We start from the raw sequence: 12,196 nt of genomic DNA on the forward strand, positions 1-12,196 counted from the left end.
ACTATGCCCTCCACTGACCTTGTTTCTCTCGAGGGAAATTTTAACTTATAACAGGTCTGTACAAATGGCTGGTACTTAAATTAATTATTGTTGGCTTTTCCCAGCTGAAAGTCCATTTGGTTCTCATTTTCTAACTCATGACTTTCCATGAGCATGGGTAGCTGTAGCACTGAGAGTGATCTCCTGAGAATACTCTGACAATTGCTTTTTCATTAGAACAACTATAGTCAATATGAAATAAATCATTTTACAGCATGTCATCCTAAAGCCCATTTTCAGTGGAGAGAAGATTGCCTCTAATTGGGTGTGTTGCTTTCATTTCTGGCTTGGAATCTGTAAATCTGGAACTGTTTCTGCGTACAGTTTTGGGAAAGTTTCCCCAATAATCTCCAATTTTATTTTAGGAATATTTGCTTTTATTGTTTGAGGTTTTTTTGATTATATATAACCAACAATCTAAATTTGCTGTTTATAATCCGTTTGACATCTGAGTCATATACTTTATAATAGTAAGTAGATTCAACATACAGAAGGGATCCAGGACACATTGAGTGCAGAGAGTTTCACAATCAAAAACAAATAAGTTGCACAGTTCTTTTTTTCAGAATGGTCATATACAGGCATGATTAATCCCATGTTTTTTTGATTATAGTGGGAGCATAATATAAACTATAATATTGTCCTCTGTTTGTTTAACTGGAGTTAGTTATCAAACTTAACTTAAAGCCTTTTCTTTGGGATACTCCCATAGGTGTAAATTAAACTAACTGCATATCAGTAAATCATACTGGGCCAGATCATGACACTATTATTTAGCCCATAAGGGAAAGCAAATGGGTATGCTGTGCTTGAAGGGAAATTGTTCATAATGGGCCAGATTCACAATCAGTAAGGAGTAAAACTGAATGGACAAATCCTTACAATGTGAGTGCATTACACACGATTGAGATTTTGCTTGTATTTCATTGGAGATTATTCCTTTTATTTTAAGCATCAACTTGTGACATAAGGCATATTGTTTTCATGCAATACACATAATTAAAATATAATATGATGATATAGTTAAGGATTATCTATGTGTATCAGACACAAGGAGATGTAAAATGCTAACACTTCTGCTATCTTCAGCTGGAGCAAGATTGGGCCCAATATGAGAGTTTGGAGTCTGGCTGTTATGTTAATATTCTAGGTCAATTTAGCCTTATCACTCAGTTATATCCTTGTGGCTTTCTATTATTCCTGGAAGTACTGGCCCTGAAGGTGTAGTAAATCTGCAAATCCCATCACAGTTTACAAAGACGATTGGCTGACATTCGTTGTGATATCATTCCCAGAAGTACCAATTAGTTCAGAGTGCTTGCAGGTAGAATGATTATTTTGAGGGTACATGTGGGTATTGGCTATTTCTCTGCCTGCTCATCTGTAATTATGTACATAACTAGAAGTGAGTTCACAACTAATATTTATAATAGTGTTTTTAAACATACTTCATGTGTGTCTCTTTCTATTTATTTTTGTACCAAGTACATTAGTCTATCTTTCTATAACATCTTCAAATGTACTCCAACTGAATGTTTCCCCACACGAAGTAGAGTCCAGCAGTAAACACGTACGCTGGAGAATTGTAGGGAAAAAGTAGTGGGAAAGGAGGTAGAGATCATATCTTTAATGCTACTGGTGTTTAGCTGGAGGCAATTTGTGGGTGATAAAGGACTCCATGAGTCCATATTGAAACTTCCTCCAAGTGAAAAAAGCTTTGCTTGGAGTATCATAGACATAGATTATCCTCCTTTCCTATAGGACACTTCTTTTGGAATTTCATTTTAGTAATGGCCTGTGAGTTAAATAAACCAGGATTCTCATGTAAGAATTTTTTCTGGTCTATGTACCAGCATTAACAAAGAAGTGAAGTTTTCTCTGAGATCAGAGATCAACTTAAAGGGTTTAATAATGAATCCTGCGGTAGTTCACACAGTCAAGTTTCACACTTGAGTTGGGGAGAAAAGCTTTCATTTTCAATTCCAGGAATGGGGTGCATACACTCATCAGTTTTGGAAGGAGGATTTATCAACTAACATGGATAGGGGATCTTTAGATACTTACTCAGACTTACTATTTTCAATTCTTTTATTTTGTTCAATTGAACTATTGTGACTTTGCTTTATTGATCTCAAATTTTCTGATTTGAGGCAAAAACAATTTGCCAAACTATAAATACATATAACCCTCTGGTAATTCACTCAGAATAAGTGCAGGATATGTAATAGGAATATGCATTGTGGATATTAGTTCTGGAATGTATAGTGGAGAAAAGAACTGTGCTTTTGTCACAAGGTGATCGTATTCAAATGGACTAACTACAAATATATGTAAGAGACATTTTAACTACATTCATCTTTTGTTATCTTCATTGCCTAGTAGTTGTCTGAAATTACAACTTTATCTGCAGGGTAAGCACTGTGAAGCAAAGACTTTCTTCTTTGGTTCTTATCTGTATCATACCTGATACTTGATTAGGGTTCCCAGACACTACTGTAACACAAAAAATATCATAATAACTTGTAGTTCAGTGGTTCTCAAACTGGGGTCTGGGTCTACTAGTGGTTTATGAAGACCATGCCTGGGTCTCTTTCTTACGTGATAGTCTGCAGAGTGAAAGGTTTGCCGAAGTAAAGCTGTAGTTAATACCATAATCTTTCAGAATGTTATCTTTTGAGCTATTTCAGAAATGAGTTCTGATTCTCTACCTTATCTCTCAGTTTTACAGGAGATTCTAAATTAACCTCTAGTATGCGTTATGTGGAAACACAGTCCATGCAAATTGGAGCTTCGTATATGATACAATTCAACTTGGTGATGGGCTGTGGACAGCAATTTACTCCTCACATGGACAACCAGGTGAAACTGGAATACTCCACCAACCACGGCCTGACTTGGCACCTTGTTCAGGAGGTAAGGCAGATTGGCTAGTAACTTTTGTGTTTAGTGACACACTGCTTTTCATAACATTTGCAAGAACATTATCTGGAAGTCTGAAATACAAAATTGGGGAAGAAAGGGATTCATTTATAGAGGAAAAAATGGGAATGCTTACGACCACTACAACATAGTGGGTCACACTTTTCCCATGCTACTGTTGTAGTAAGATATAGCTGCTATTTGCTGGAATGTGGTTTTGCATAAATTCTTTCTGCCATCAAGCTCAATCATTCCGTAGACCCAAAGTACATCCCTTCTGGGGACTAGTAATGATATATGAAGCCTCTTACCTCAAGTCACTGGTTCAAATCAAGCCCAGGGTAATAGTGATCAACAGTGAGCACCATCTCTGGCTTGTTATTTGCCTATGTGAATTGAAGTCTCAATCCTTTTCCTATAACAAAAGTGTGATTATTGTATTGGTCTTAATTTGCATCCTTGTTGTCCATGTCAACAGAGAGACCAAACTCTGACTAGCCAAGAGAGTAAACTAATATCTTATCCTTGAGCTCCCTAGATGGCAATTGTAAGGAAGTTGTAGAAAAGCATGTACTGTGCAGTACCGATCCTGCAGATATGCAGGGAGGATTTCAGTGTCCAAGACTCCAATCTAGCACTTTTCATGAGTAATATAAAAGTTTTTGTGTGTCATGTTGTGTCTTGGTACTTTATTTTGGGAGGCAGAGTAGATAAATGGCAGTAGCCTAAGGTTTAAACATTGCATTATTCTCCCTTCAGTAATGCTTCATTGATTGAAATAGTATTCAGAGCAAAGCAATACATACTGTACTTAAATGGTGTTCATGTCACTTCTACTTGGAAAGCGCTGTAATAGTCTCTACAAATAGATCCTACTGGCAGGTGTTTGGAGTTTGTCCTTGTCATTAAGGAGAGATCAATTCCCTCTAGTTTTCAATGTCCTTGTCCTATCTCAATTGAGTTGAGTTCAGAGGAAAAGCCTGCAGCTGAATCATTTTTCCCACATCACCAGGTGTTACCATGATGAAAGGATAAGAGTGGAGGTTATTTGTAGTATGCTGCAAGGAGGTAATCTAGCCAGTAAACAAAGCACTAATTAATTAAAATGTCTGAAAGTTCTATTTGCTTCTCACTAAATGATCAGACTGCGTTTATCAGACCTTTTATGAGAGATGAAATGGAGAAAATGTTTGGAAAATTGCTAAAAGGAACCTCTTTCTTCAGAAGAAATATTCAAAATCACATAGAGCTGTGAGAGCTTTGGTCAGTATTTTAATATTTTTAATGGATGGCTGGGGTGATTTTAGATTATCTGATTTCTCTAAAGATAATTGCAAAACATTAATATATATTGAGCTTCTTTAAACTTTAAATGCAAATATTCTCAGTCACTAAAAGTACTTTCAAGTTATCATTCTATTGTTAGTTATATAGCAAGATGTGCTAGCTGCTTTCCATTTAAGTCAGGTCATAGAATATCAGGGTGGAAAGGACCTCAGGAGGTCATCTAGTCCAACCCCTGCTCAAAGCAGGACCAATTCCCAACTAAGTCATCCCAGCCAGGGCTTTGTCAAGCCTGACCTTAAAAACCTCCAAGCAAGGAGATTCCACCACCTCCCTAGGGTAACCCATTCCAGTGCTTCACCACCCTCCTAGTGAAAAAGTTTTTCCTAATATCCAACCTAAACCTCCCCCACTGCAACTTGAGACCATTACTCCTTGTTCTGTCATCTGCTACCACTGAGGGGAATGATCACGTCCCTCGATCTGCTGGCAATGCCCCTACTTATACAGCCCAAAATGCCATTAGCCTTCTTGGTAACAAGGGCTCACTGTTGACTCATATATCCAGCTTCTCGTCCACTGTAACCCCGAGGTCCTTTTCTGTAGAACTGCTTCCTAGCCATTCGATCCCTAGTCTGTAACAGTGAATGGGATTCTTCCGTCCTAAGTGCAGGACTCTGCACTTGTCCTTGTTGAACCTCATCAGGTTTATTTTGGCCCAGTCCTCTAATTTGTCTAGGTCCCTCTGTATCCTATCCCTACCCTCCAGTGTATCTGCCACTCCTCCCAATTTAGTGTCATCTGCAAACTTGCTGAGAGTGCAGTCCACGCCATCCTCCAGATCTTTAATGAAGATATTGAACAGAACCGGCCCCAGGACCAACCTTTGGAGCACTCCGCTTGAAACCGGCTGCCAACTAGATGTGGAGCCATTGATCACTACCCGTTGAGCCTGACGATCTAGCCAGCTTCCTATCCACCTTATAGTCCATTCATCCAGCCCATACTTCTTTAACTTGCTGGCAAGAATACTATGGGAGACTGTATCAAAAGCTTTACTAAAGTCAAGGAATAACACATCCGCTGCTTTCCCCTCATCCACAGACCCAGCTATCTCCTCACAGAAACCAATTAGGTTAGTCAGGCATGACGTGCCCTTGGTGAATCCATGCTGACTGTTCCTGATCACTTTCCTCTCCTCTAACTGCTTCAGAATTGATTCCTTGAGGACCTGCTCCATGATTTTTCCAGGGACTGAGGTGAGACTGACTGGCCTGTAGTTCCCCGGATCCTCCTCCTTCCCTTTTTTAAAGATGGGCACTACAGTAGCCTTTTTCCAGTCATCAGGGACCTCCCCCGTTTGCCATGAGTTTTCAAAGATAATGGCCAATGGCTCTGCAATCACATCCACCAACTCCTTTAGCACCCTTGGATGTAGCGCATCTGGCCCCATGGACTTGTGCTCGTCCAGTTTTTCTAAAACCACACCCAAGGGTACTGGACACTGGTGTGGTCAACAGCAACAGGAATGATACAGAAAAGATAATGGACTTGCATTTATTTTCATTATAAAAAGAGGTTTGATGATAGAGGTGCATAACATTGTAAAAAGAAGACTGTGACTAAACTGCCTGAGAATGTGAAGGAATCACATACAGGAAGACAGCAAAAGGACACAAAAGGGTTTTTGTAGAATTATACCAAAGGCATCTGTGAACATATTGAAAAATATAATTAGACATCCACATGGAGGAGAAAACATCACATAGTAATAATGCTAGACAGACCTGCTGTAAATGGGCCATATGGTCTCTTCTATCCTAAACTGTTGCTATTATGAGGTTACTGAAGAAAGCCTTTGGCTCGTCTTAGGATCCTTCTGGCTCTCAGTTCTTTGCTCTGCCATCTGGACCACACAACCTCCAGATTCACTGAATGTGATTCACCTTTCAGAAAGAATTCAGTTCCTAATGTTGCCTTCAGATTAAACCTGATATTGAAATGTTTTACTTTAAGGAATGCCTTCCAAGTATGCCTAGCTGTCAGGAGTTTACATCAGCAAGTATCTACCATTCCAGTGAATTCATGCAGTGGAGGAGAATTACAGCCCTGTTACCACAGAAAACTTGGTAAGAGACTACATATTTTGATGTAATTATTCACTTAACCTTGTATTTATATCACAAGGAATAAGCGAAATCCTGCTGTCCTTGCTCAAGCCAGGGGATGTATTGTCTGAGTAACGGCTGCTGGATTTGGCCCAGATACAATACTTCATCAATGACCATCTTCCTTACATGATTAGATTGTGAAGTATTGGTAAGAACACCAGGTGTTTTTTCAAAGGACACAGTACACACTAAGACTCTGATCCTTTAATGAGCTCTGCATTGGCATAGGGCTCTGCCTGCATGGAGCTCACTGTAGGAACAACACCCACATTATTTTGAAGGGTCCACAAACAAAATGATTCATTAATAATAATAATTTGTTCCTTTATAGCCGTTTACACCTTTGAAGTTCTGTACAAACATTAACTAATCATTCATTTCCAGGAATTGTCACCCTGTTCCTCTATTACTCTAGAGGTTTTCAAGAATAGCATTCCCTCTTCCAAAGGAAAAATGACTAGAAAGTCCTACCCTGTTCCTTTTTCTTGTAATTGTAATTGTTATGCCTTCATTCATATTTTTATTTGCTTAACTAGATGATGTCTTACATTATTTATTATGACTTTATTATAATATTCAAATAATAGATTATTATATGTCTGATTAATGTTCACTGATTCTTTCATTTAAGAATTAAATTACTCCATCATTCCAGTTAGAATTACTCCTTGCTTATCTTCAAACTCAATGTATCATAGCAGCTGGAATTAAAGCCAGTGTAGATCAATTTTTCATTGTTTTTCCTGTCCTTTGTAATTTTTCTGTACTGTCCATATGCTGGCTGCAAATCATTTCATTTGCATGTCTCCAAATATTTTGTATAAAGTATCAGTCAGAAAATACTAAACATACCCATTCAAAGGCCAATGAACAAATAGTTAGATTATAATAGTCCCAATCCTTCAGAGTGCTGAATGACCTCAGATGTCAAATCTGGGAGGCCTAAGGGCACTCAGTAGCTTGCAAGAGGCTTTTCGCACTTTTTAGGATTCAGGTCCGAAGTAAGTTGTTTTTAAACTCAGTAGTAAGACATACACGGTACCTAAAGTTATAATGCAAAATGTGCAAGTGGTGTTATTACAGGCATTTTTTCATTTTAGGTTTTCTAGACATATGTGATGACAGAAGAAAATGATTCCATTTTCAATTTAGGAGACTTGTTTAAAGGGAAGAGTCACAGTCAAATAATAGTCAAGTTACTGGTTTATGCCATGCACAAAAAATTAATATATCCCATTTTATTTTGTGTCTGAAGGGATTTCCTTCTGTTGGTAGGGTTTTGTATGTCATTAAAGTATAAATAATCACTGTGTAATGTGGACAGACCCCAATCGGCGGTGAGCGGCATCAAACCTAGGACCTCTGTAGCTTGAGCTAAAAGACCAGACTCATCAAGCTCCAGCTGGTCTAGCTGCAATTAGAGGGAGATAGGGTGTTACATGAAGCAGGCATGGGTGCTGCACTTTACTTCCTGTTCATAAAAATATTTTTTTAGGAAACTGTGACATGATATTGAGTATTCCCGTTGAGGGGAAAGGGGGAAGTGATGGCATGCCCTCTATTGGAAGGTAATATGATACTCTGTACTATTCTCAGGTGATATTTTTTCCTTCATTTTCATCAGTGAGGAGTGGGGATAGGACACAACTACACAACTAACACTGATGAGATTAGTAGTAGTGTTTTGTTTGTTTGGGCACTTGCTAGTAGAAAGGAAATTTCTGCCCTTGCAAGTTTGAGGTGTGCTGTGGGTGGGGACTGGATATACAGAGGACCCCTGAGCTATCTGGACTGTACAGTTTTTTTGTGTCCTGAGGTCCTGTATAAGCTGCACAGCCCAGGGAGGAGCCCTGGGAGGAACTGTACCAAGCCCCTCTTCTTCTAGAGAATGGGAGAATATGCTTTCTAAGATGCAGCATATGGGAGGTAGCTGAGCCATCACCTACTCCAGGCCCCTCTGATCTCTTCCCACCCATTTGTTCACCTCCTAGCTGCACTGAGGACCTGGACCCAAGCTCTGGGTAGCCGTAGTGCAGCCAGGTGGTGAGGTACCCTTACTCCCCCTATGGCCATGTTAGTACTTGAGAGCACAGTTTAGCTGTTGATGAATCCAAATTTTAAATAAATCAGCAGTTCTTTTTCTTATCTGTTCAGAAATCATTTGACCTCATGTACAGATATTTTTATTATTGTAACTGTTCATTCTGTATGTTTTCTGAGGTGAAAATGCAGCAATAGGTCCATTCCATCACTCTAGTGTCTCTATTACTCACTTGGGACCAAATCCTTAAATCTGCTTGGAGGCCACAGAAACACAATTCCTCTGGTGTTGTCAATTGGTTCAGTGAACTGCATGAATCCTCTGAATCAGAGCCTTTTGTAAATAGGAGCCACAACCTCTGCAAAGGCCCAGAGCCAAAGATGATAGTCAGAGCTGTAGCCAGGGTGTGCAGGGATGCTCTGAGTTCTGCCTCTAGTTTCTGAGAGAGGAGTTTTTCCTGTAATGCAAAAAAATGCAAGTCCTTTTGCTCAGGTCTTGAACAAGAAACTAGACTTGGTGCATATTCACCAAGGGACTGGATGATTTTCCTTTTCAAATGAGTCATTTACACAGTGTCTTTCCTTGGCATAAATCTTTTTTAATCTTCTAGTATTTTTATGCTGACATATGCATCTGTAAATGTAGTGCATCCAAGTAATCATGGCTTTACAAGGTCCCTCTTTTAGTTGAGATCTGTTGGATTATAAGATCTATTATAAGGAATCTAATTGCATAGGAAAAATCAAAGGTATGCACCTGTTCTCTGAAATTGTATTATACATGAATAGAACATTTCTAACAATGATGAAAATTTATTTCAATCTTATGAAAGACATTTACATAAGAACAGGCCTTAATGAGAAACAAACAGCTGTCAGTTTGCTGACTTCATAAACAAATCAACACCTAATTACTGAATGAGAGTTTCAGGATAATGGAGTAAGTGTAATTACAGTATCTCAGAAGGTAGCAAATATAATTTTTATCAGCCTCAGATTTGCATTGGCTCCTCAAGTTTCCTTAATACCAGGAGAGAATGCAGCATTGTTTTAAACTACCTATCACAAAAATTCCCTGAGAAAGAGGAGAGTGTTTTGCTTGCAGTACCTTTTCTGCTTTTGGGAATCAGTAAGATTTCTTTCATTTTTCTAACTGTAATGCCATAACAATAACTTACATTTGACATCAACCTGACTCAAATGTAATATCAGGAAGCCAAAAACAGATTTTGAGCCATATAAAAAGTATAAAATTTGAGAAACAGTTGTAACATTTTGAAGGTGCTCTTCCTCTGTAATTTTTTTATACAAATTTTTGATATTACACTGTTTGTTTTAGTAGGTGGCCAAATGGTGATTGTCCAGACAGCCAATTTTTTATCACAGAGAATGCAGCTGACACTCTGCCTTTTATTCTTTTTTCCTTAATCAATGTGGCCTTTTTAAAATCTTGATTGCAATTTTAAATAGAGTAATCCTCTTAAACTGGTTGGTACCTTGAGCTGCAGTGTAGCTTTGGAGAGCTTTCAAAAAGTATGGGAGGGACTGTTTTTTCCATAACACTGCTCTTGCAACCAGTCTAAATACATTTTCTTTAATTCAGACAGACACTTAGATATGTAAAGAGCTCTTATTATTCAGAGCCATGTGACAGTCATGTTCATTTTCATAGGGTTCCTTCCAATCACTTCTATCCAGTTTACCTCTGTGCTGTGGTAAGGAAGAAATCTGCACCGTTTGCCTTGACACAGATCACATTTGCATTGAATACTCACATTTGCATTACAATGGTATAGCTGGCTTGTTGAGATTCCAGCATAATGGCTGAGAAGCTCTTTAATTTTTTTTTTTAACAAAAAGACAAAAAATACTCACCCCACATTCTGTTCTAGTCCTAGTCAGTGTAATGAGTCATCTCGGAGCCTGATGAGTGCTGCTGAGCTGATGACTCATCCCTCAGCCTGAGCCTGATGATTCATCCCTGAGCATGATCACCTGAGGGCTCCACATCAATCAGCCAGGGCACAGCCAATCCACAGATGCAGGTCTCACCAGGTGACCCTTAGGACCAGGATATAGGCAATGAGAGCTCTCACTCCAGTCTGCTTAACATCACTACCTCACTGGCATGGGTGGCATGTTTGTAGAAATTTTGGTGGTGCCCAGAACCTGCCTCTGCCCAAACTCTGCCCCACCCCCAAACTCTGCCCCCCACCTGCCCAAGGCTCAGGGTGGGAATTTGGGTGAGGCAGGAGGTCTGGGGTGCAGACCCTAGGCTGGGGCAGGTGATTGGGGTGCAGGATGCAGGCTCTAGGAGGGAGTTTGGGGATGGGAGGGGTACAGAGGGATGGAGTGCAGGGGTGAAGGCTGTGGGGTGTGGGGTGTGGCTGCAGATGAGGGGTTTGGAGTGTGGGAGGGTCTCAGGGCGAGAGTAGAGGTGTAGGGGGTGAGGGCTCTGGGGCTGGCAATGAGGGGTTTGGGATGAGGGAGTGGCTCAGGGCAGGAGTAGGAGGGTGGGGGGGTGAAGGCTCTGGCTGGGACTGAGGATAAGGTGTTTGGAGTGCTGAAGAGGCTTGGGGCTAAAGCAGAGGGTTAGAGTGCAGGGGGATGAGGACTCTGGCTTGGACTGAGGATAAGGTGTTTGGGGTGCTGGAGGGGATCAGGGCTCAGGCAGAGGGTCAGGATGCGGCAGGATGAGGGCTCTGGCTGGGACTGGGGATAAGGTGTTTGGGGGGCTGGAGGGGCTCAGGTCTAGGGTGAGGGCTGAGGGTGCAGTAGTGAGGACTCTGGAGGGGGCAGAGCTGGAGATGAGTTTGGGGTATAAGCAGGCTATTCTGGGACAGGGCCAGAGAGGACTCCCCCCAGCCCTTTCCCTGCCAGCAGCAGCAAGCTCTGGGGGAGAAGCCCCCGTTTCCTGCCCCCCAGCAGCACACTGTCACTGTAGCCTCACTGGGGGTGAGGGATGGGGCTGCCTCCTTGCATGGGGCAGGAGTGGTGACTGCGGGCAGAGGGGGAGCCCTTGTGCTGCTTGAGGGTCCTGCCAGAAAAGGGAAGGGTTTGAGGAGGAAGGGCAGGCTCAGAATCAGTCTGTCCTGGCCGTGGAGATGGAGGGTACTAGGACCCTGCGTCAGCAGTTGCTGGGAGGTAACATGGAGCTGCTCAGGGAAGAGACAGTCAGTGATTCTCTGCTCCTGGCCCGGGAAAGATGAGCTGGGGGGGGCAGCGCACAGGGGTAGCACGTCGGGGCCGCGGAACACTCGGGGGTGGCGTGGGGGGAGGTATAAGTAGGGGGGCACCCGGTTCCACATATTGCTGGAGCTGGGCCCCTGGTTCTGAATATTGCTGGTGCCCGAGCACCACATGGCTATGGAACTCGCCACCTATGCTCACTGGGAGTGTCCCCTGCCACTTGGTGGTTCTGACAGACTGCTCCTGCTCCTGCGCCAGCCTTGTTCCAACCCCATTTTTAATTCCTGCTCTGACCCCTGGCTTAAGTCCCCAGCATGACCGCTAGTCCTGACTGCCACAGTTCCAACCACTAGTCATGACTGCTGCTGCTTTAACTTCAAGGAATGATCATCCATCAGTTTCTGACAGTTTGAGTAGGCTGCCTCCTTTTGTGCCCAGCTGCGGAAGCTGAAATGGAAACCCCTGGAGTTATGTCTGTCACTGAGATCACAGAGATGGTCCAGAGATGGTCCAGAATGCCTTCCTCCACTCACAGATCCCCACAGCCACAGATA

General features: G+C 41.6%; 1 protein-coding gene across 1 annotated transcript in view; it reads left to right on the plus strand.

The window, feature by feature from the left end:
* Positions 1–12,196, plus strand: part of RELN (reelin) — a 484,263-nt gene that overhangs the window by 339,603 nt on the left and 132,464 nt on the right. The window contains 2 exon segments of the mRNA XM_030549629.1: positions 2,760–2,952; positions 6,259–6,371. Of these exon segments, the coding sequence (XP_030405489.1) occupies positions 2,760–2,952; positions 6,259–6,371 (306 nt within the window).

This window comes from Gopherus evgoodei, chromosome 1, assembly GCF_007399415.2.
Source record: "Gopherus evgoodei ecotype Sinaloan lineage chromosome 1, rGopEvg1_v1.p, whole genome shotgun sequence".
NCBI classification, from domain to species: domain Eukaryota; kingdom Metazoa; phylum Chordata; order Testudines; family Testudinidae; genus Gopherus; species Gopherus evgoodei.